Raw genomic sequence first — 25,627 nt, 5'->3', positions numbered from 1 at the left:
GATACAGATATACATATATTTTCTTCTATACACTGCCTCCTGAACACAGTATGATATAAAATATTAGTAGAGCCTCAGAAAAAATTTAGACTGTTGCCTGGTGAAGCTTTTTTGTATTGCCTGCTGCATTCACTGTTCTCCTGTCTGATCTCTGCTGGAGCTTGTCCCCAGCAGAGCATGCATAAGCTTTACTCATACCACAGCAGTTCTGAACAATTTGTACAGTTGGTGTTTTTCAAAGCACGAAATATACTGGTCTAGTAAAGTGATGATAAATTCTCTTGTAATACCCATGGCCTAACTAGTCCTGCATAGTTGGCTAGGTTTCTAGAACCAAGCATAATGTACCCCTTATTGAGAGGTCTTTAAGTACAATTAGATGTTGTTGGTTACATCCAACATAAGACTGCTACTATTGAACCTTTGAGGCTATCTTGCTATACTTGCCATTATTGTGGCTTATAGGTATAACAGCTGATTAGAACTACTGATGGTGTTTCTCCACTGGCATCTTGCACAGCAACTTCTAGAAGGAAGCTCTAAGATGAGAGCCAATGAGACAGAGCCCTGTATTTAAAGTATGTGGTGTCTTCAGAAACCTACTTACCTTTAACTTCTGGGCTGCAATGAAAAGCAATCACAAAAAGCCTTTATTTGTTTTAAGAGTCACATGGACTCACCTAAACAATTAGAAATTCAACAGAACTTTCTAATGCAAGGTACTAGAGTTTTTGTCAAATGGTCTATGGATCTTGAAAGGATTATTGTTAGCCTCACTGGCATAATTAAAGTTTATATACATATGTATGTATATATCCACACATATATGTAAGTTTGTGTGTGTATATGAGTGTATAGAAAAATATCATATGACATGATTCTTTAGAACTTTTTCAAACATCCTTAGTGTTATTTGTCCTTCCTCCCTCCCTGTTTTTCTAAACTGGCCTACTTCTCCCTCTTTTCTTTTCTCATTTCCTCTTGAGTTAGATATTCAATAATTCAATATGCATTTACAAAGACATGTATTGCTCAACTTTGGATATGATAATGGGTGAGTCATGTATAAATTAAATGTCTTAACCATTCAACATTACCTTTGTGATATGTTCTTTTGTAACACTGCAAATGTCATCGTATGGTGGATTCTATTTGTGTATCCCAAAGGTATTACACAGAACAGCAGGAAGAAGGACTCTGAGAAGATTGTGTCCTCAACTGTTGTATGTGTTGGCCAGCAGGGTTGACTTCTGGCCCTGATCAAGTGATTTCCTTGGGTCAACAAGTGCCATTTTCCCAGGAAGTCTCATCATCCTGTGGAAGACATATCTACACACCGACTGATATTTATTGTGACGTATTATAGTTTTAAAAATGTCTTCTCTCATCATAGATGAGAAAAATATCAATATGGCATGGTTTACTCATTCAGGAATGTATTTCTTAATGAACGTATAAGCTATGCTTACATGGTTTTATTAAACAGCCAGCTGATTGGAGATTATCTATCCTGAAAGTAGCATTTGTTTTCTTCAGTGAACTTAATGTTCTTTCTGACATTTTAAAAACTAACACAAAAGAGAGCTTAAAGCCATAAAAGTTAAGGTCAAAGATAAACAAATAATTTACAAAATGCACAAAACCATGGGTCTTTATTTTCTTTAAATAGTTAAAAGCAATCATCTATGCACTAAACAATACAGAAAAAGAAATACCATTTGTACTGTGGCTATCTCTACAGATTTGCAAACTGAGGGAAAGTGATGGAAGGTGATTTAGTGATATAGGCGCATACAAAGGCATACAAAGGGATCACCATGATGGCTTGCTATAGATATTAAAATAACTAGGAGATACAAACTACAAGTTGAAAGCATGAAGTCATAATAATAAAGAAAAATTGCTAACTACCTTGAATTTATTATCTCACATTGTACACATGAATTGAGTTATCATGCATTATCCCATAGACCTGTAAATCTAGAAGACATTTTAAAGGGGTTGTCTAGAACATTAACCATTTTGATTGGAGTAAACTAGACTTCACCTAAATGCATATTGTTTTCTAGATTTTTGATATTCCATATCTAGATTTATTCCCTTCATTACAGATTTTTACTGAATTATGATCTCTCAACAATCACAATTACTCAGTTACAAGTTTTATTATGACACTAATGGAAATACACACACACACACACACACACACATATGTGGTGTAGAAAATGAATCAGTTTACCAGTTTAACTTTCTAACCAAAAAGTAAGCTATACGCTGTAGATTCTCTGGGGTCTATAATTAGGAAACACCGGTTATGAAAAATTAACATTTGCTATAATATATGTCAATGAAGAAAAGGTCACAAAAATAGTGAGAAATGAGGAAACAAAATTGACAAACGACAACCAAATTGAAAAACTTATGTCACTTCATGTGTGTTATTTCATGAACCACAGCATCCAAATATACCATAGCATATTTAATGATCATAAAGTATTAAATTTAAGAAAATTCATAAAGCAAGAATCTATAGCCAGATGTTTGCCTTTTAAGCTATTTTCATCCACCACTTATGGGAATTTCTCACAGAAGCTGTTAGTCTCTATTAGTTAGCAAAATCAACTTATTCTCTTTTAATTCACAGATGTACAGAGTACTTTTAGTCAGGTAAAAAAGAAAAGAGTTTAACACAGAAAAAGAAAGGCCTTGAAAATACTTGCTACATAGTAATGGATGATATGTACTCTATCATCTTATCACAAGTAAACTAAACAGTATTTCCCCACATACACATCAAAGTGAGAATCATTAAAAATATTTCAGCAATTTTCATGAGAACTGAAATCTCAAGCTTATGCCAATTTGCCCACCATAAAGCAGCCTTCAGGGTGAGGATGGAGACTGTTCTGATCATGCTCTTGCCACATTCTTCCATAGAAAGCTGGAGGCAGAGACGGCATATCTGAAGGCAATGCAATTCAGGAATGTTACTTACTTACTGAGAGATCATATTCCACTTGTATATCTATTTTTATTTATTTATTTGTTTGTTTGTTTGTTTGTTTGTTTGTTTTGACTGGACAAGCTTTCTCTGGTTGCCCTGGAACTTGCTTTGTAGACCTGGCTGGACTAAAATTCACAGAGATTCACCTGCCTCTGCCTCCCCAGTGCTTGGATTATAGGTGTGGCCCATCACCACTCATCTCTCACTTGTATATTTGAAAATTACACATGAGGAGGTGATGAAAAATACTTAAGCAACCTGTGAGCCTTTAATTTCTTATGGTCAAGTCCACCCTGACCTTTAAAAATTGTCTTATAACAGTGTCTAATACGTAAGCCTATTATTAAATACATGTAAAACGTGTTGAATATATTCTCTTCTCTGGTATATCTTTTTCACATGAATCAGTGAATTTAAAGATAAATAAGAAAATGAGAACAGATTATTGAGCTATGCATGACGTATTATAATGTATATGACAACATGATCCTACAGAAATGCCTCTCAGTGCTATGTATGCACTATTTGTGATTACTGAATTTGTTCTTGCTTATTTGTCAAAAAAGTTTTCGTAACATCATTGCCTTGGAAACTTGCTGTTAGTCTATTCTGCATCATTTTTCTTTTCTCAAAACAAGATAAGAAATCACAAAACCTTGTGTGGACTCTCACACTCAAATGATAATAATTGGATATGTTGCTCAATATTGGATTCAACTTCATTCGACCAGAAAATGAAAGCTAATACTAGGGACCTTAAAATTACAGGAGGGCTCTGAGGTTCTTTGACAATATTCTCTGGGAAGCACTATCATATTGAATTTACAAAGGTAAACGACACCATTATTTTCTAAATCAATATGCTCCAACAATTAATCAGAGATGTTTTAGATTTCTGTGTAGACATCTTGAATTCTCTAGAGATCATGAAAAGTATAATCTAACACTTGTTCTCAAAGGAATTATTTTTTAAAATTATGCATATGTATGCATATATTTGCTTCTGTGTAGAGGTATCTGCATGGCAATAAAGTGTTCAGGAGACTAGAAGGTGTCAAGTCCCTGGAGCTGGAGTTACAAGCAGTAGTGAGACAAATGACATGGGTGGAAGTGAACTCAATGTTGTCTGTAAGAGCATAAGTTACTCTTAACCACTGAGTCATCTCTGCAGGCGCCTTAAAAGAGAGAAATACAGTTCTGGTTAGATGAAAGTGACTTGGTTAGGAGCATCCACCGACAAATATATAGATAATTTTTAACACTAGATTAGTAATAAAGAGCTATTAAAATTCTCTAATAATTTGTTTCTGATAGCCATATACAGAGTCACCACATGATGCTAAAATTTCCGTTAGATGACATCTATGAAATGTACCAATCTTGTGCAATACCTTGTTAACCAAGATATGCTTGCACAACCAGATTGTGTCAAAGCAAGAAATAGGTAGAATACATATACACAGTTTCGGCTCTTCTCTGTCACCACCTTTCTTCTTCCAGCAGAACGAACACTTCATTCGGCTTGGACATCAGCAATACATAGCATTCTTTTATTTGAAGATGAATCTCCTGATGCCAGTGCATTTATAACTAACTCGTCAGTAGTAAAATGTTATAGTTGGTGATTGCACATCTGGACTGTTGTCAGTCTCTACTGATAATTTTATTGAATACATTTATTTTTATTTAATCTCTAAATCTAAATATACAATATTTAAATAGCTTATTTTCAACTTGGAAATGCTTTTTTACAGAGATGTGGGAATGAATTTCTTTATTCTAAAATCAGAAATAATGTCTGTGATTTTCCAAAGTAGTTACATTAGAGGTATCATTACTAGAACTACTATTTAGGAGTGCAGGAATTTTTCTGTGCACTAATGCAAATATTATTAGACTATGGATGAGAAGGTAGCCTTGCTAATGATTTTAAATTTTCCAACTCAACATTATAGATCTGAACTTGAAATAAATGTGTTGTTGGTGATCATCAGAATATATAACTGGTCCATAAAATACATTCAAGACAAGCAGAAAACAAAACATTTCATTTTTCTTATCATAGGTGAATATACTCAGGTAGCTTGTAGGTTCTTTAGTTGTAGAAATTGTGTGGAATTCTTATATGACAAAGAAGTTTCCCTGATAGATATTTGTGTTTGTGGCAGACAGGAAATGATTCCGGAGAATATTAGGATATTATGATACTACTTAATATCATATAAAAGGGAATTATATGACTTTGCAGAAGATTGTAATCCCAAAGGATATTTATTCATTCTTTTCTTCATGTGTTTAAATGATGTACTCGACTAGTCAATATCTGAACATACAGAGCCTGCTAATCTGGCCAAATTTCAGATGCTGGATTAAAAGCAGTCAAAGTCCCGATAAGTGTCAATCCCTAGAGCTATTTGACAATAGATTATTTTGTTCTAAATCTCAATCCTTGAGGTGAGACAGCTCATTTTAGAAAAGACAGAGTTGAATAAGTGAGTGTCAGAAATTTCTTGTATTATAGGGCAGGTACAGCTCAGAATTCCAGTGCCACTGCTTAGCAAATTCAAGGATGCAGGGGTATTTATTCTTGGTAAAAATAAAAATAATACTTCTTGGCAATTTACAAGGCTGTTGTTCTTAAAGGGTATTTGTCCAGATTGTTTCCATAATGACTTCTAGCTGTTCTGTAGTATTTATGTTCTGTGCTAACTGCTTCATAGCTCAGATAAACATGACAAAGCAACCTGAGTGAACACTGTATATGACACTGGAATTTAGAAACAATTACAATAGATACTCAGGAGAATGTGACTAGCTATCATGTGATTCTTTCAGTAATGCACCCCAGGCACCTCTGCTGGAGTTTGATTGACATATTTTTGTCTATATAATATTCTAAATCACCACAGCCTTTTGCTCTCAAACTGAAGGCTGTGACACCACACACCCGGTACTTAGATTTCAGTTGTGTTCCCAAAATTCTTATGACCTGTCAGTATTAAATCTCTAACACTGATATTATTCATGTGTAAAGTGGGATATTAAGTCACAGTATTTATCTGCTAGGTTTTCATGAATTTTAAACGAAGCCCAAAGAGAGTCACATCACAACTGACACCAAACATAGTCTATGTTATTTTGTGTGTCTAAACTGGGGCAAAGGGTGTTTTGGAACGTTTCATGAAAATTACCTATTTATGCATTGCATCCATCTATATATATGCCTTTATTAATTGTAGAGAAAGACAAACTTCTTTCTGGTTAGGAGAAATCATTAAAATCCAGCTGTAGATGCTGGCAGTTTGTCTCAGTAGAAAATGCACTTGCTATGCAAGCATGGGCACCAGAGTTTAAATCACCAGAATCCATGTAAAAGCCAGGTGGGTGTGGCTGCATGCTAATAACTTCAGTGCAGGCAGATGGTAGAGAAGGAGATTAGCCAGAGTAAGCTGTGCAGACAGACTAACTGAAATGGTGAGTTCAGGGCTCCCTCACAGATCCTGTCTCAACTTATAAGGTCAGGAGCAGTTGGGAAAACCTAATGTCTGCCTCAGGTCTCCACATGCATATATATATATATATATATATATATATATATATATATATATGAAAGAGACATACATACCAGCACACAATGAAGTGAGTGTGTGTGTGTGTGTGTGTGTGTGTGCATGTGTGTGTGTTTTACTTAATACTCTTAATAAGAGAATATGTTCCAAATTATTTAAATGGTTTCCCAGTTGTTGGACATGACATTAATTTATCATATGTTTACTATTATATAAAATATCATGATGAAGTTTTAAGATTTTCAGGGTTCAGTCTTGGTATTATGGACCAGACTTTGAGAATAAATATATTAAAACACTGGACAAATAAGCCAATTTATGGACATTGACTTAAAAATATGACAGAGTTGTGTGTGGTATTGTACTTGAGATTCTGAGGCAAAGTTGTAAGTTTGAAGTTAGACTCAGGTACATAGTGAAATCTTGTCTCAAAAAGAAAAGAAAAACTTTTAATGAATGAATAACAAACAAACATTCTATAATAGAGTAGGCAGAGCTTAAAATATCCAACAAGGGTTAATCATCTCATAGTGTTGCCATGCCATGATAATAGTTGGGTGATTTTGCTACTCTTGAAAGGACAAAGAAGAATTCCTAAATTTCTAGACTTTGAAGAGAGGACCTCCATGGATTAGAGTGTGACAGGAAAGGAGACACTAATCACCCAGAGCATTTGTAGGTGCAGGGTGTCAGGTCCTTCACTAAGGCATTTTGATTTATTCCTTATTGTACCAGTTGGCAGCAGGCTTCTTAAGTTGATTTTCATATCATTTAGATGACATAAATAGTATGTCCTCCTTGATATATTGCTAGTAAATCTAGAAAACAGATCTCATTACTTCCCCCAACCTCTGCGTTACAAAGAACTCCTTGTGCTAAACATTTAAATGAAGATCTTTTTTCTCTTCTTTGTTTTCTAGACATGACATTATTTCCATTGTTGTTGCTCCTGGCTGCTGTATTGCCTCCATCCCTTCTTCAAGTATTTGTTAAAGTATTGGTAAGGTTTACTATCTCCTCAGAACAAATTAGGCAACCATGAAGGCAAGGAAGCTATCATATCACTCTTCCAAACTGTAAAAGGTAAAAGGTCAGACTCTGAAGTAAGTCACTTTGATCCTCAACAATACACACACACACACACACACACACACACACACACACCTCCAGTGACTTACATCCACATGTAACTCACACTCTAGGGAATCTGATACTCTCTTAAGGCTTCCACTGGTAATGCACTCATCTACAGAAACCTGTACTTGAACTCAAACATATACACTTAATAAACATCTGGGGATATTACTCTACATTAAAATAAAATGTGAGGATTTTCAAGCAAGGACTTTAACATGTACATCCTTTCTGCCTCAGAAATCACTAGCTGTGAGAGATTTCTTTGCACAAGGCTTTCAAGGTGACTTCAGAACATAAAACATTAGGAAGAGATGGACATGTCGTAGCCACTGGCAATGCAGTGTGATTAGATCCATGGGTGCAATATCTGCAAAGTCTTGAGGGAAGTAAGACTGCAGGAAAGAGAAACAACTGATCCCTGCACTGAGATAAAATGTATGTGAGAGTCAGTCCATCAATAGTTATGCTGTAACATCTTGCTCTACACTATAAAACAGCACATTTTGGAGTATGTTTGTATCAGCCAGTGGCTCTTATATCTCTGCCAACTCACATAATACCACTCCATCCACCTATGCCACATAAATGAATTTAAATATCAGTATCTGAGTTAACTTAGTAGGCTTATTGCAGTCCATTGAAATGTAAAGTCAGTAATGCTCATTTATTTTTAAGAACCCATTGTCTCAAAATTGACTTGTATATCCTATTAGATAAACCTGTTTTTGGAGTGATCAAAAAAACCTGTTACATATAAAATTCTCTAATGCATACATGTATTGGCTAAGGGACTACACATTATTTCACAAGCTTTCAAAATCCTGATCAGATGGCTATTGCCTCTTAAGTTCTATAGTAAATTATATTTTTTCATCCTTAGCAATTCCTTGCTACAGTCTGAGTGTGAATGACTTAAGATTCTCTACTGTGCATGGCTATTATTATAGATCTCTCTTAAATCAAAATTGACATTTTTAGTCTCAGAAGAATTTTTATTTTTACATGCCATAAATTCATTCTGTTCTCAAAATTTTTATTTAAGGTGTTTTTAATAAAAAGGCATAGATTTTCTTAAATTTATTATCAAGACTTAATGACCAAGATTGGCCTGAGTACTTTAAAAATGACTTTCATTCACCTCAGACAACATATTCACCTTTAATGCAACCTTAATATACACTAACATGACTTTAATTTTATTTCTATTCAGGATATGAATTTTGAGGATTTGATAACCTCTAAAGAGTCAGTCCAAGAAGAGATTGTAAACAAGCACAACCAACTGAGAAGAATGGTTTCTCCACCTGGTAGTGACTTACTAAAGATGGTGAGGGCTCACAACAGGACAGTGCATTTGGAGAGCTGTGTTTGGAGCCTGTGGATAGCCTCTGGCTTCTCCTGTGTACTTTAAGAGGCTCTGCCTCTATTTTACCTTCTATTTAAAAAATCAAAAACAGAAGTAATCATTGTTTTGTTTATGTGCATGTGTGTTAGTGTGTGTCCATATACTATGGCATGCACATAGAGATCAGAGTTGGTTCTCTACCTCTGTGGCTTTAGCTGTGCAATGATCAGAGTAGAATTCATTAAATTTCTTTTATAACAGTGACTCATTGGTATTATGGAGCTATGTCAATTATAGTGACTGAAATAAAACCAAGTTTTTTAACTCTGTTCGCCAGTGAAAAACCACTATGGTATTTTGGCTCACTATTTTTTCCTAAGGTCAGAACATTTCTGCTTTAAGTCCAGTGACCTTTCATCTAAATAGTCTACTTTCTGGATCCAGAAGCAAAGTCCATGTGTCTCTTAAATTCATTCAATGAGGGAAAAAAGAAGCTAGGATTTATGAGGCAACTTCTTACAGCTGTACAAATAGTCATAGTACTTCAACATGGTGAGTGCTAGTCACTCTACAACAATTGCTCAGTCTTTAATGATTCCTCTTGTGATTTCACTAAGTCATTAAACCATTAAAAGTTTTAGTATTTTTTGTGGCCTTGGGATGACAGGCTACTTGTATTTATTTGGTACAGGAGAGGCCATATACAAGTTGGAGTAACTGTGGACATAGGTTATGGAACTAGTAAGAAGACCATGTGGAGGGTAAAGAGATGACAGAAGGCATGGGAAGTGGAAGGAAAGAAAACATGTGTGACATCAAGTGGAGGCTGTGGGTGAGAGGGCATGCAAGGGAGGATAGGCAGGATCAGGAAGATAGGGAAAGGAAAATATACACAAATAAACTTATTTATAAATGCCCCCATGAACGCTGAAAATATACCTGCTAACATAAAAATTTAGACATATACCATATTATATATTGATTATGATGAAAATCAGAAGGTGCCTACAGATATTTTGCAATGATATTAGCCTGTTTGCAAAGACCATGTGACTCTGAGGTTTGAGTTTTTCCATGGGTATCTTCTTTCCTTTTCTTCTTTAGCAATGGAGTAATGATGCCCGAGTGAATGCACAGAAATGGGCAAATCGGTGCTATTACACACCCAGTCTTCAAGGAGACAGGACCACCGGTATGTAAATTCAATGTCACTTACAAATGAATGGAGAGTCACACAGAAAAGTCCATTTTCTCATATCATGCTAACAAAATGTTGTACATAAACACCTCTTCTGATGCTGCCTTTTTTAAAGTTAAATATCTATGGGGCAGAGATGGCTCTGAAAGACTCTACTTTGTGTTTATTAAATGTTTTATATTTTACACAAACTGTCTTCCCTGATGCCAGCTTTGTGCCTTGCAACCAGTTTACAATTAAAGCAAGGTATAGATTGTCTTTTTCTCTGCTTTAAAAATTAGAAACTAATGTCTTGATCAGTATAATTACCAATTAAGGCTTTATAAAGGAAATTTGAAATTAGAATCTTTTTTTAATTTTATCCTATTATGGTTTTGTTTATGTGTATGTGGGTCATGTATATTTATGCATGTGTACATATATGTAAGAATGCTTCTAGAGGTCAGAAGAAGGCACCAGACCCTCTGGAGCTTACAGGTTACAGGTGGTTGTCACAGTGCTGTTATCACAGGTGGTGGTATGCTACACTGTATGAACATTAGAAGTTGGATTCAAGTCTGCTAAAATAGCAAGCTATACTCCTACATGCTCAGCCATTTCTCCAGCACTCTGAAATTAGAATTTCTGTTTTTAACCCAATATTTAATGATGTGGCTTGTTGTGTTTCCAAGCTATCTTTTTAATTATAGTATATTTAATTTAATCAACTAATTCATCATTTTTCCTCAAGAAATATCAAATATCTTGGAATTTACATTTACTACTTTTACTATTTTTGATGGCGAGGAAACAGGAGAAGATAGCCCAGGATATCTTCAAATTTCTGATCTTTCAACATCAGCTTGCTAAGTACTGGGATTTTGTGTCTAAGTCACCAGTGTGTATGCACCCAGCTCTTCATTTTTTTTGAGATCAACTTATGAGTGCCTGAAAGGACATATTATGTTAAATTAAAAATAAACTATGAAACAATATTTACACAGGGAAGTATAAAAATGATAACAAAATTAATAAATGGGTCATGAGATAAAATATTTCTGAAAACATTAAGAATGATCACCTTTGGCCCAATTTAAACCTAGTAAATTAAATATCTCTTTTAAAGGTTTTACTTCTTAGACATTTCTAATTTAATAACAGGACTAAAAATTCATTAAAAAGTCTACAATATTCAGTTAAAGTTTAAAGTAATTTTTTATTTACAGAATTTGATAAAAATACTAAGCTATTGTTGGGGGTTAAAGGATGCTCTTTTCCCCATTCTCTGAAGGAACTCTGGCCATGAAGTTTTAATTTTCTAGTTAAGACATGACTGTAACACAAATTGCTAAATGGTTCTATTAACCAAAAACCAGGAGCCAGGTATTGGGGTGAAAGCTGAAAGATCAGAGAACAGTCCAGCCATGTCTTACCTCTAGGAAATCCTCAGCCAAGACAGAGCTACTTCTTGTATACTCATTCCTATATACCCTTCTTGCCCTGATGTCTTACCTCTTCTTTCCACACAGCTACAACATTTTCTCTTCCCATCCTGTTCTATCGCTTCCTGTCTGTCTGTATAGACCTCCAAACTGCTATGGTTAACTAGTGCTGGGTTTAAAGGCATGTGCCACTATGCCAGGCTCTGTTCCCAATGTAGCCATGAACTCACAGAGATCTGGATGACTCTCTGCCTCCCGAATGCTAGGATTAAAGGCACAGGCTACCACTGCCTGGCCTCTATGTTTAACATAACGGCTAGCTTTCCCCCCAGATCCACAGATAAGCTTTATTTATTAGAACACAAATAAAATATCATCACACATGACCTATAAACTTTGAAAATATGATCCCGTCTGTTTTGTTTGCTTTGTACTTGTAGGTTTTAAAGAATGACTGTAAAGAAGGCTCATACAGAACAATAATCCTAAATATGTAAAACTGTTACAAAAATCTTTAGCTACTCAGAAAAGACATGAAATGAGTTCATCTTGATCTTCTTTAAGACTGCAAATCCACATTTGGTACACATGAGGCATAGGCATATATGTGTGTGTGTGTGTGTGTGTGTGTGTGTGTGTGTGTGTGTGTGTGTTCCTCTTTTTTCTAGATTGCTGTCTTTGTGAGTGTTCTGTCTTTTTTCTTAGACATAAGATGTGGTGAGAATGTCTTCATGTCACGTTACGCAGTATCATGGTCTCGTGTTATCCAAAGCTGGTATGATGAAGTCATAGATTTCAGATTTGGTTCAGGCCCAAATCCAACTGATGCAATAGTTGGAAATTATACTCAGGTAGGAAAAATTACTGTCTATATAAGTGCTAGGCAAAGAAATATTTTTAATTACTTGACTGATTTCAATAAAGAATTTCGGTGCAGACAGTTTTTATTTTCTTTCTGAGACATGGTCTCACTATGTAGCTCAGAATGGCTTTGAACTTCCTGTCATCCTATCACATTCTTCCAACTTCAGGGAGTATATAGAGAGAGCACACCAACTGTACACCTTGGGGAAGATCTTGAGTAGTTGGTTGTTCATTGGTCTTGACACTCATTGGTTATTTGAGCTGCCAGCTTTCAGTGGCTTATCTAATCTTTGTAAGGGAACATACTTGATTTTTTTGCTAACCATAGTTTTTTGACTCAAGTCCCCAAACAAGGGCAATGGCCTATATTCTAAGGCAACTTTACAGACTCTAACAGGTCTATACATCTGCTCTGTATGGCTCCTGAGTGAAAAGGGAAAGGTATCTCCTGGACTTTTATTGCCAGAAACCCTGACAGCTGCTGGATCTAAAGGTCCAGGCCTTGGGCCATTTCATTTCAAATACTATGACTCTTTTTAGCAAGAATTATAAGATTGTGGCTCCATCCTGTCCAGTGTCAAAGAGGGCCTTCTAAACCTAGGAAGAAGGTGATGTGGGTATCCTGACTGGCTGTGTAGAGAGAAGATACAGAGGTGGTATAGGCACGAGGCAACTCTAATTCCCTGGCCTGATCCTCCGGGGTGAGAGACTTGAGCTGAAACACAGTTTGTGGAGGGACCAGGATATCCAAGGCCAGAGCTCTACACAGAAGCACGTACCAAGTACAACTTCTAGGAAATATGTTGAGTGTTGGCCTTCCACCAGGCTGAACCAGCAAGGCTTGCAAGCCACTCATGATCCCTGCCCACACAGAAAAGAAGATACTCATGATCATAGCTTAGAGTATCAAACTGAACAGTCTCTTCTGTGCTACTGGGAGGAAGTTTTAGTTCATTTTGTAAAGGCCAGGGCTCTATGTATATAGGACACTATATTTTGCAAAAGGACTTCAGAGTAGTCACCAGCAACATCTTGATCAGTTTGATGTCTGACAAGGAATTGACCTGATATCCTGGTTCCCCTCTAGTTGTTTATGGTCACATGCCAGTGGGGTTAGAAGCAGTGTCAAAAAGTTCTACATCACACCAGGGTCCTCCTGGTGTCCATAGGTTCTTTGATGTCTTCATTTTGACACCAAGCTCCTTGGCCTCAGCCAAGCCTTCTGCATCCTCATCATCTTGCAAACTCTCAAAGGTGACAAAGAAGAAGCTTCTCTGAGATGGGACTGTGCCACTGTCAGCCTCCATGAAACCTCCACTCGGTGCTTCTCAAAAGTTTTGCCAGACTAACTGACCAACAGTAGCCTCTTAGGGATGTTCTAACATCTGTAGTTTGATTCAATCACTTAAATATATTTATAAGGCATATAGAAACAAAGTATACCAGTGGTGTTTTTAATTTTGTATTTGTTTTTCTGCATTATTTTCTTCTCTGACCTGTGCCCTGTCTTCACCTCTGGGTGTATAGGTTGTTTGGAATACATCTTACCAAGTTGCATGTGGAGTTGCTAAGTGCCCTTACCAATTATTGGAAAATGTATATGTTTGTCACTATTGTCCTCTGTAAGTATCTGCTTCAAAGTTCATTTTCAATTGCAATTTGACCTTTTTAAATTATCATAGTATAGAAGCAAATTAAAGATATTTTACACATGGAGAGGGAAATAGAAACTTCTAAATATTCCCTAGAGTTGAAACTTATTTAACTAAATCTTTGAAATGTCCATCTCATCAGTTCCATGAATCACCCTCAGAAGCGTTTTCCTCATTTTTAAATATGATTTCTCTCCTTTTTTCACTGCTGTTTTCTGGACTAATGGTGACCTCATGAGGACCCAAGTATGAGGATTGTGAATTCCTATTGTCTGTTCATGCTATGTTTGTAGGTTTTTTTTTTTTTTGGGGGGGGGGGTTCAAGACAGGGTTTCTCTGTGTAGCTTTGCGCCTTTCCTGGGACTCACTTGGTAGCCCAGGGTTTGTAGGTTACAAATCAAACTTTTAATAGTAGACCAGGAGTGAACATGAGTGAATGACACAGGTTAGTGATTTTGGTGCTTCTAATTAATTGATCCTACCCCTGATTATATAGGTTATTGTATCTGTTTTTAAAATTTAATTGTTGAGGTACGGTAGTGTTTCACACCTTTAATCCTAGGACTTGGGAGGCAGAGACAGTCAATCTTTGTGAGTTTGAGGCCAGTCAGGGCAACACAGAGAACCACTGTCTCAAAAATCCAAAAAAAGTTTGTTTTATATTTTGTGAATTTCATATAGGAGTACTGTATTTTCATCATTTCCACACTTCCCTCTCCTTGAATTCTTCCTACCACACACACCCTCACAAATTCATGATCTCAGCTTTCTTTTTGTACATGCACAAAGCCACACATGGACAAACATAGATGCAGATGTAATTAAACAATTTTTAAAGTCAAATTAAGTAAACATATTGTGAATATGTAGTCATTTTTCATGGAAATTTTTAAAGAACTCAACACAGAAGGGAAGTGAATTTCTGGCTTTAAAATCAAGATCTAGACAATGAGTTTTTCAGAATGTTTTAGTAAATTCTAAGGAGAAAGTGTTAAGATTTTAGCTTTCTTAAATATTCTAAATATATTAAGAACCTCTCAAAGAGCCTTTGAAGTTTAAGACTTAGTAAATTCTTTTTTTTTGGTTTTTTTGAGACAGGGTTTCCCTATGTAGCTTTATGCCTTTCCTGGAACTCATTTGGTAGACCAGGCTGGCCTTGAACTCACAGAGATTCGCCTGGCTCTGCCTCCCGAGTGCTGGGATTAAAGGCGTGTGCCACCACCACCCGGCTTGACTTAGTAAATTCTTACAGGTATAAGGCAGCAACACAGGGCTTTAAAGATAAATCTGTGGTGTAGAATTGTTTCTGTTTTTTCAGAGGATCCAAGTTTGGTTCCCAACAACCACATCATAATTTATTTTAGCTTCATATTTTTTTTATTTTTTATTTTATTTCACTTTTCTTTATTAAGAAATGTTCTACTCACTCCTCATGCTATCCACAGACCCCCTCCCTCCTCCCAACACAGCCCTGTTTCCCAAGCCACCCTGCATCCCCACATTCCCCAAATCGAGGTCTCCCATGGGGAGTCAGCAGAGCCCAGTTCACTGAGTCTAGGTAGGTTCAAGCCCCTTCCCACTGCACCAAGGCTGTGCAAAGTGTCACACCACAGGCACCAGATTACCAGAAGCCTGCCCATGCACCAGGGACAGATCCCAATCCCACTGCCTGGGTGCCCCCCAAACAGTTCAAACCAAACAACCATCTTCCGTGTCCAGAGGGCCTAGTCCATTTCCATGGGGGCTCCACAGCCAGCAGTCCACAGTTCATAGGTTTCCACTAGTGTGGCTTGTCATCTCTGCACATCCTCCCATCATGATCTCGACGTCCCTCAACTGCAGTATTGTAGATGTAACCAACCGTCTTATTAAATAAGAAACACAGAACCAGTGTAAAAGAGAAAGCCAAGAGGTCAGAGCTCAGAGCTAAAATCTCACCCTTCCTCTTGTGGTGGTCCTAGCTCTCTAAAAAAGAGCTACTTCCTGTGTGTATGTCTTTTCACAGTCTTTTTTGTTCTGCCTTCTCATTGGCTATAAACCCAAACATGTGACTGCTTCGTCACTGCCTGTATGTACAGCCCTCTAGGTCTTAAAAGCATATGTCTCCAATGCTGGCTGTATCCCTGAACACACAAGATCTATGGGATTAAAGGCATGTGCCACCACCACCACCACCACCACCACCACCACCACCACCACCACCACCACCACCACGCTCTTTCTATGGCTCTAATAGCTCTGACCTCTGGGCAACTTTATTTATGAACATACAATTAAAATCACATTTCAGTACAAATAGAATACCACCATACAGTATCTCTCCTCTCTCTCATCAATTGGATTCCCAGAACTCATCCTGGTGCCTGGCTGTGGATCTCTGTATCTGCCTCTATCTGTCACTGGTCAAAGGACAGCTAGTTTATTTGCTAGGCTGGTCACCAGGATAGATCAGTCCAGGCACCCTCTGGACCACTGCCAGGAGACCAAGGTGGGGTCAACCTTGTTGATTCCTGAGAGCCTCCCCAGCACCCTGCCTCTTCCTATTGCCATGAAGTCCTCATCTATCATGATATCTTCCTCCCTGCCCTCCAACTCTGTTCCTGGGTTATAACTATTTTTAACAATATGACTAAGGACCTTTTCTGGCCTTTGTGGGTGTGTGGCTGTTCACGTGCATAAATAAAGCAACAGAAATTAAGCTTGGAAAAATAGCAATCAGGCTAGTCCTTGTTATGGTTTTGCAGAAAGTTATAACTATTGGTTATTTTCTCCCTCAGTATCTTACATAGCATCTTCTAACATTATGAGAGCTAATCAGCAGGAAGGAGGCATCCAGGTCAATTCCAACTCAATTCCTCCAACTCCTCTGTCTGAAGATGGAGATGTTTTTACCAATAGGCTTTTATTTTTTACTTCAGGGAAGCAACCAATGGTGATAACAAAAGGTTATATTGCCCTGGATAAGGAGCTATGGGTAATCTATGGGTGTTGAGAAAGAATCAGTTTTCTTCAGAGAGGAAACTCCTGAAAGGTTATCCAGTCCCAGTTTGTCAACCCTAAACACTTGTGAAGACTAAAGTCATCAAATCCTGTGGAACTGCAGTTACAGACAGTTGCAAGCCACCTGAAGTGGATGCTGGGAACCAAACCCAAGTCTTCTAAAAGAGGAATATAAGCTGGGCGGTGGTGGCACACGCCTTTAATCCCAGCACTTGGGAGGCAGAGGCAAGTGGATCTCTGTGAGTTCAAGGCCAGCCTAGTCTACAGAGCGAGATCCAGGGAAGGCACCAAAACAATACAGAGAAACCCTGTCTTGAAAAACCAAAAATAAATAAATAAAATAAAATAAAATAAAAGAGGAATATGTACTCTTTTTGTTGTTGCTGTTGTTGTTGTTGTGCCTCTGACCTTTCCTAGCAAGGTGACCAGAGCTGGTTTTTATTTAAAACAATTACAATTATGGGGTAACAAACTGTTCTGTCACTGGATATGAGGCTTCTTCCACATGTAATTTAAACCCGGGCAAAAGTCTATGACTGAGATCATAGGTCTTAGCAGGGAACCTGCAGTTGTTATGCTAGAGTCAAGCTGTCAAACTGCCCTCTAATTATTCATAAATTTGTGTTTATCTCAACTTTAGCCAGAGAAACTTCTTTTTTTCCCAGCAGATAATGGTTGATGCAGAGACTTGTAACTTGCCAAAGAATCAGGTATCAGTAACTGGGAATGTTCAGCTATAGCCGAATCATCAGTATTAACACCCCCACATCTAAAGCTTCAGGAACGTCCTATTCAGAGGGCCTGATCCAGTTGGGGGTCCCTCAGCCTTTGGTCCACCGCTAGGCCCTGGGTGGAGCTCCAGGAGTCTAATTAGCGAGAAAGAGGAGGGTTTATATGAGTGAGAATTGTAGAAATATGTACTCTTAAGTGCTGAGACATCTCTTTACCTCTATTATCCTTTTAAAGCAAGAAACTTATACAACAAGAGGCTGAGGGTCTTCAAATCAAGTCTTTTAAATGATTTATTTCTAATCTGTTTGAGGGTTGAATAGTAGGATCCTCAAAGAATTTTCAAGCATGTTTCTGTTGGCATTAAGTAATACAAAGAAGGAAGCCACTGGACTCCATCCAGCTGTCTGGTCAAGTAAGCATCTGGAGCCTGGTACCTAGAAGTGTCAGATGAGTAATGAAGAGGAGCAAGTGACAGATCTTTTACACTGCTTTCTGATTTTTCATTCTTAACATTGTTCATACACTTAGAGCTGTGTTCTGCATATAGAGGAGAGGTTCTGCTGCAAGCCCTTGGGCATTGCACACAGACCCCTGCCACCCTTAGTGCAAAGGAGAATCTGACTTTTCTAATTTCCTGGGATGATCAGGGAAGTGATGCTCCTACTGAGGTATAGTCTTGGCACTTTCAGAGTACTGCACCATTCAGATAGTTTATGTAAAGAGTTTTTCTCATTAATATTCTCATTTTGATAATCATAGAAGTCTCAAACCCACATGCTAACTTCAGAAAACCCCAAACGTTCCTAAGCATTAGGATGTTCCCAGTTATACACTAAATACCTAAAACTCAGCACATCATCATTGGTACCTCATCCACACTATAGGAATCACAGCATTTTCTTGTATCTAACTTTCTCTATAGGAAATATCTTTTATACTCAAGCAGCATTCCTGTCTTATGTATTTTCCAGGTTATCAGGAAATGAAGAGAGTGTTTCAACATTAAAATATTTCTAAGTCTTTATATTCTTCTTTACTCTATTTCAGTTGCTCAGGTTCTGAGATGATGGTTGAGGGAAAAAGTGAATGGATTTATTATCCCATTATTTCACATCTATATCTGAGTACTCTTAGGAAATGTTAGGTTTTTGTATGGCATAACTAAAGCTATTAATAGGAATCCATATATATGTATATATATATATATATATATATATATGTATACATATACACATATATATGGAAATATATAGAGAGGTGATATATGCAAATATTTGAGTGTGGAGGTAAAAATTGAAAGTATTTGATGTTTTCCATTTCAATTTCAGGGGTAATACTGTAAGAAGGCAATACATCCCCTACACAGTAGGAGAACCATGTGCCCTTTGCCCTGATCATTGTGATGACGGACTATGCAGTAAGTTTTATTAACATACTAATATAATAATATCAAATATGTTTTAAGATTTAATATCATGGCCTTATTTTCAAGAGACAAAAATGTACTTAACATCATTTTTGGAATTATAAATTTTCCTTTGTTTAGGATGTATGTACTTTTGACACTGAAAAACAGGATAATTTATGTTGTCTAAGGATACATCTAAAAATCAGTGCATACTTGTAACTATATTGGTATTATTGCTATTGGAGTCTACAGAAATATCCCTTTGGCTATAATTCCATAAATTTCAAGTGAATTTTCTTATCCTCAATATCATTAGGACAAATAGCTTAGCACAATAAATTCTTTTTTATTTTGTTTTGTTTTTTGAGACAGGGTTTCTCTGTGTAGTTTTTGTGCCTGTCCTGAATCTCGTTCTGTAGATCAGGCTGGCTTCGAGATTCGCCTGGCTCTGCCTACTGAGTGCTGGGATTAAAGATGTGAGCCACCATTGCCAGGCTAGCACAATAAATTCTTAAACTCACCTAGAGCATCATGTGAATTTTGTGTTACACTGTTATTTACTTGTAAGTGGGTATTTGCGTTGCTCATTATATGTGCAGGCACCTGCATTTGTAAAATGGCTTCTGTGTGTGATTGTGTGTTGAGGTTAGAGGACAACTAGTGTGAATTGGTTCTCTCCCTTGATAATAAAGGTGTGAGAGATTTCATCACAGGAAGGGAGTGAAATGAATGTCATAGTATCTTGTTTTTAGTATTATTATGAATATAAATACAAAGAATAAATATAATCCCAACATTCTGAGTGCAGAGGAAGAGAAACAAGAGTTCAAACCCAGGTTGGAATATGGATGAAACTTCAGGTTAGCCCAGGCTACATAAAGGAACTGTAAAAGTAATAAGATATTTATAAAAATAGAAAATAAAATCAAAGTTAATATAGAAAATTCTGCTGGCAATTTGCTGGGGTTTTTGTGCATTCACCAGTGAATTACAGAATTCTTTATTGTGTATTTGTATAAATTAAGTTCATAGTGCTAATGATATTAAGATTATAAACTAAAAAAGAACCAAATACCCACAATTCTGCTGAATGTGCTTTTAAAGGAGACTATCCTAGCAGCAACAAACATAAAATTAAAAAATTGACAAATAGAAATAGAAAGAAAATGATCTTTATTTTTATTTTTGTAGTTTAATTTACTTATTTGTGGTTTAGGCTGTATTCAGTCTTGAAATAGGGTCTCACTATGTAACTAAAGCTCACCTAGAACTCACTATGTAATCTAGTCTGATCCCAATCTTCTGGATCTTCCTGTATCCATCTCCCAGGTGTTAAGGAAATTGTATCCTCCAAAGAACTCCTAGACAAAGCATAATGAAAGAGCCAGATAGGATATATCAATTCAGAACTAGTCATTTTGTGTTATTGATGCACAAGTTATTAAAATGGCTTGCAGAGAGAGGAGGTAGAATACTAATAATTTTTCGTTAACTGTGCTTGTTCAGTGATGATGAATATATACGAGTATATGGAGATGTATAAAGGGCAAAAAGGCCTTGTGCACACACGTAACCACCACTTGTGTACTTGGGACTGAGTTAATTGTTATCAGAAAACTTTTTTTCCCCAAAATTGTGCTGGAATTAAACATGGCTAATATAAAATAGTCTGGGCCAGACTCTGGAATTCCTGGCCCAGAACTGTTACCATAAAATCAGGGTGACTTTCATTCTTATCTCTTCATGGATCATGTTTGTTTTTCCTCCTGGAGCTGGAAAGCCTGCAGAGAACCACCACACAAAGTGAAAGAGGACTAGCCATGTGCCTGTAGTGGTGCTTCTCTGGAGGTGGGATTAGCAGAGGTATGTGATTGTATGGGCTAGATTCTAGCCTAGGCAACAAATAGGACTCTGTCTCAATAAACATTACCAAAAGTACAGAGGAATAAAGAAGTTATTTTGAATGATTTGGTAATTATGAGTTTCCAATTCTCTGAGGCATGGGTGAGTTGAATGGAGGTTCATGAGCTGTCAATATACATCAAAGACATGACAAAGACTGTAGGGTGAATTTCAAATGAGTTTTCTTCAGTTGTTTGTCACTGCTGGACATTTGAATATAAATACCTAATAATCAGAAGAAAATTCTCTACTACCTACATTCCCAAGACTCTGTTTTCACAAAATTAGCTCCTCTGGTATGAAAAATATATTCAAAATCTAAGACAATCATGAACAACAGAACATTCTGGAATGATTTAATGGTCAGTATTTTCACCCAAAGAAGCTGACTGCTAGGCACAGTAGCTATAGAACATGATAATGAAATTTGATTTGCTGAGAATATAGAGTTGAAATATTAACCATACTCAAGTTGAGAAAGTACTTGCATGATGTCTGACATTTTAAATATGAGATTCTATTTTAGTATTTATCTTTATTTTATGTTTATAAATGTTTGTGTGCACTTATGTATTTATGCACATACATTTGAACCCAGTGACCATGGAGGACAGGAGAGAGCATTGGGTCCTATGGAACTGAAGTTACAGGTTATCTTAAGCCATGATGTGGATTCTGAAAATCAAAACTAGGTTCTCTGCCAGAAGAGCAAAGACTGTTAATCACTGAGCCATCTTTCTAGCCTCTAGATAGTATAGTTCTTCAAAGAATCACTGAAGTTAATTTTTTCAAACCTTTTATGAGTGAAGAAATTCATTTCAAGACACCTCATAAAGCTCTAATTTAAAGAACATTCATTCATTTGCCCAATCCACTCCTCCCAATTCATATGTTTTATTTTGTCACTGTTAATAGAGGAAAATAATAACAAAGTAATAAATATCTTTGTTCTTTTTTTCAGCAAATAGTTGTAAATATGAAAATAACTATGTTAACTGTGCAGAATTGAAGACTTCACTAACCTGTGACTATCCAATGGTTAAACAAAACTGCAATGCTACATGCAACTGTGAAGGCAAAATTCATTAAATTTCCAGTACAAGTGAACAGGGCAATGTGAAGAAAGAGCTCCTCCTCTACTTGGGCTGGTCACATTCCACTAGAAAATTTGAGGTATAGACACATTGAAATGATTCCAAACAGTAAACATTCTGTTCTTCGGTATCATTCCATTTAGTAGAAATATTACATCCAAAGATTTTAAAATAACATAATCTTGACCTCTGATTTCTGTGACACATTTATGGAGTTGAGTCAAGCCCAAGGCTATACTGTTTGTCTGTATGACTAAGGTCTCTGAAACTCCTTCCTGAAAATAAGAATCAGGTTCCCAGAGCACAATGGAGTAAAGGAACAGCATATACTTCCACTGTAACTGTCAGTCATCTTTCCTAGCTCTACCTAGCTAACTATATCTGAAAACAAATCCCTGTTAGCTTTCTTCCCACCATTTATTCTTCTTTAGATATGCCTGAATTAGTGGTTCAAATTCTGAACTTCAATTTACATTTTAGTTTTTGGGTTTTTCAAGCACCTTATAAAAATGAAATGTAATGAACAGAATTTGCTTGTCCAGGTGATTGCATTGACCTTGATTGTTTTAAAAAATTTAAATAAATCTTACTATTTGCATATTAATCCTCTCATATTTGTTTGAATTTCTGATTTGGAGTTTGTTTATTCCAGTATGGTATTAAGATATTTATGATACAGTTTACTTAATTGTTATTTACATTAAGGTTCTTAGCTTTTAAAAGAGTTTGCATTAATCAGTACACACTTCAATTAATAAGCAATAGTAGAGTCAAGTTGGATAAGTATTCCTAATCCTACCCTGGCATATCCAACCTTCAGGCCTAGTCCAGATCATGTATCTGCTATGCCTGCAGAGACTGGTGAGTCCAATGGACCCTAGATCACCTGTATAATCCCAACCTTAAGACATCCTTTGCACTGGGATAACTCTGAGGCACCCTAGAATCTAACATCAGACATACAATCAATGAAAGAAATCCACATTCCTTGGTCAAATTGCTAAACCACAATATGTACAGCCCAGCACTGTGACCCCATCCATCCAAATCTAATTTTACAATTAGAATGAACCTCAGGACACAAAAATCTTTAAAACTTCATAAAATTTTATCAAGGAATTTGAAGATTTAAGGAAGACATTTTAGCCTGAGTTTTCCTGTGTCTTGTCCAGCTAGGAGTTGGGACAAGTCTTCCCCACTCACATCCCCCAAGTAAGCCCACCGAGGTTTATAATAATTAAAACTGCTTAGCCATTAGCTAAGGCATACAACTGACTAGCTCTTACTCTTTAACTCAGCCCATTTTTGGTAATCTATGTTTTGACACGTATTCCATGGCTTTACTTGTATGTCATTACATGCTGTTCCATGGAAGGCGGGCTGGTGTCTCCTCACTCAGCCTTCCTCTTCCCAGAATCCTCCTTGTCTGCTTATCTTGCCTATACTTCCTGTCTGGCTACTGGCCAACGAGCATTTTATTAAACCAGTGTACAAAAACATTATCCCACAGCATTTCCCCTTTTCTGTTTAATTAAAAAGGAAAGTTTTAACTTTAACATAGTAAAATTATATATATATATATATATATATATATATATATATATATATATATCAAAACAGTTAACACATAACCAAGGAAAACCATAATTATCTAGTCTTCAACTACTTCAAAGACCCTAGAAGGATATAATATTACCTAAGTAAACAGGAAGAGCATTGTAAGTACCTTCCAAAAATCTAGAATGACAGAGACTGCTGGCTGCCTGTACAGTCACCTAAAGTTCTTCTGAAATGTTGGTGTATCCATTTTCAGCCCATAGACCTTGAGTCTCTCAATCACTTCTCTCTGTGTCCTGTAGAATGTTGGCAGTCTCCTTTGTGAAGCAGGATTCTGAAGGATCATTTCGTCTTGCAAAGTTCAGTGCTCACCTTCCCATGGGTCCTGCATGTCCAGTCGATGCAACATTTTGTCAAGCAGTCTAGGCCAGAACAGATTCTTGACCAAATAGCTATTTTTGCCAAGAAGATTAAACTCCATGTGGAGTGTCTTTGATGCCCATCTATCTCATTGAATCAGTGCTGCCAGGAGCAGATGTGTCTCATTGTCTAGAAAGTCTTAAGTCTTTAAGACATTTTAAATAACATATTCTGTAGGTCTTTGAAGTTTTTGAAGATTACCTACCTTATTGAGTTATATCTATATACCTAGAAAACTAACATGACTGTAAGTTCGACTATCATAGATGACTAATTTTTAATCTGTATTTCTTAATTATCCATTACAATTTAAATGAGTTACATAAGCATAATACCTTAAACAAGAGTAGAATATATATACAGTATAAAATTTGACTTTAAATTTGTATTAATAAACTAAAATCCATAGCAATATAAAACATTTTAAGCAAGTTTTTGCTTTTTAAAAGTAGATTCAACAACCTACCCTTTTATCCTGTCATATCTATATCCTATCCCCTTTTTTTCTTTAGAAAGATATTGCCTATGACCAAGAACAATTTATAACCAATCTCTAAACAAAGACAAATATACATAAGCCATTTTTTAAAATGTGGGCATAGTTCTAGGCTACTTTCTGCTGATAGGGGGCAATGGTAGTCTTATGGGGATCCTGAGAAAATTTGAGACAATGGTCAAGTTCTGGGAAGAGCAGCTAAAACCTTTCTTGATAGGTACTATCTGTTAAGGTTCTGGAGGTCTGGCTTGATCAAATCTGATCCATCTTAACCTGGAACAAATACATAGCTTCTTGCCTCCTATGGAAACAAAAAGAGAACCTCCTTTCTTTTTTTTTTTGTGGGTTGTAGTCTGATTGTTCTTTATTTTATATCTAGAATCCACTTATGAGTGAGTACATACCATGACTATCTTTCTGGGTTTGGGAGAACCTCCTTTCTAAAGCAACATATCCTTAGACATAAATTTTGAAATCGAGATACCTCTAAAATATACATATTGATTTAACTCAGCAGCTTTTACAATCTGCCGTTAAAATTCCCTAAGGCAATATAATCCAGACTTTCTGTGTAATTTCCATCTTTAAGTGGCTTATTTTTTATATTAATTTTACTGTCTCTTTAAAGACTTTATTTTTTAATTATTTCTTTATTTAACAGTCTATTCCCCTTTTCCTCTTTCTTTCAAGCCTACATACATTTTTACACACATTGTAAATCATTTAAAGTCTTATTCCATCTGAGCCTGACTAATTGGGAATCTATTGCTTTGAACTTCAGCATTACTAGGACTGAAATGGCAGCTTTGGCTGTTGGCTTTGCTCACC

At 36.5% G+C, this 25,627-nt stretch overlaps 1 protein-coding gene across 1 annotated transcript; it reads left to right on the top strand.

Annotated features, from left to right (window-relative positions):
• Positions 1–7,495: 7,495 nt before the first annotated feature.
• On the top strand, positions 7,496–22,751 carry LOC114692396 (cysteine-rich secretory protein 1-like). Its single transcript, XM_028868126.2, has 7 exons — positions 7,496–7,567; positions 8,921–9,037; positions 10,160–10,247; positions 12,380–12,525; positions 14,066–14,160; positions 19,251–19,339; positions 22,194–22,751. Exons 1-7 carry the CDS (start codon positions 7,496–7,498, stop codon positions 22,319–22,321), a joined length of 735 nt encoding a protein of 244 aa, XP_028723959.1. The 3' UTR covers positions 22,322–22,751.
• Positions 22,752–25,627: the final 2,876 nt, after the last annotated feature.

The sequence above is a fragment of the Peromyscus leucopus genome, chromosome 16_21, assembly GCF_004664715.2.
Source record: "Peromyscus leucopus breed LL Stock chromosome 16_21, UCI_PerLeu_2.1, whole genome shotgun sequence".
NCBI lineage: Eukaryota > Metazoa > Chordata > Mammalia > Rodentia > Cricetidae > Peromyscus > Peromyscus leucopus.
Note: the sequence above shows the minus strand (reverse complement) of the source record. Positions and strands in the feature narration are given on the sequence as shown.

Bases quoted from the DNA above. Each gene is read 5' to 3' on its own strand.
- LOC114692396 (XM_028868126.2), top strand. From the start codon at position 7,496: ATGACATTATTTCCATTGTTGTTGCTCCTGGCTGCTGTATTGCCTCCA. The intron at 7,568-8,920 runs GTATTGGTAAGG...ATTTCTATTCAG, and splicing joins TTCTTCAAGTATTTGTTAAA to GATATGAATTTTGAGGATTT. The intron at 19,340-22,193 runs GTAAGTTTTATT...TCTTTTTTTCAG, and splicing joins TTGTGATGACGGACTATGCA to CAAATAGTTGTAAATATGAA.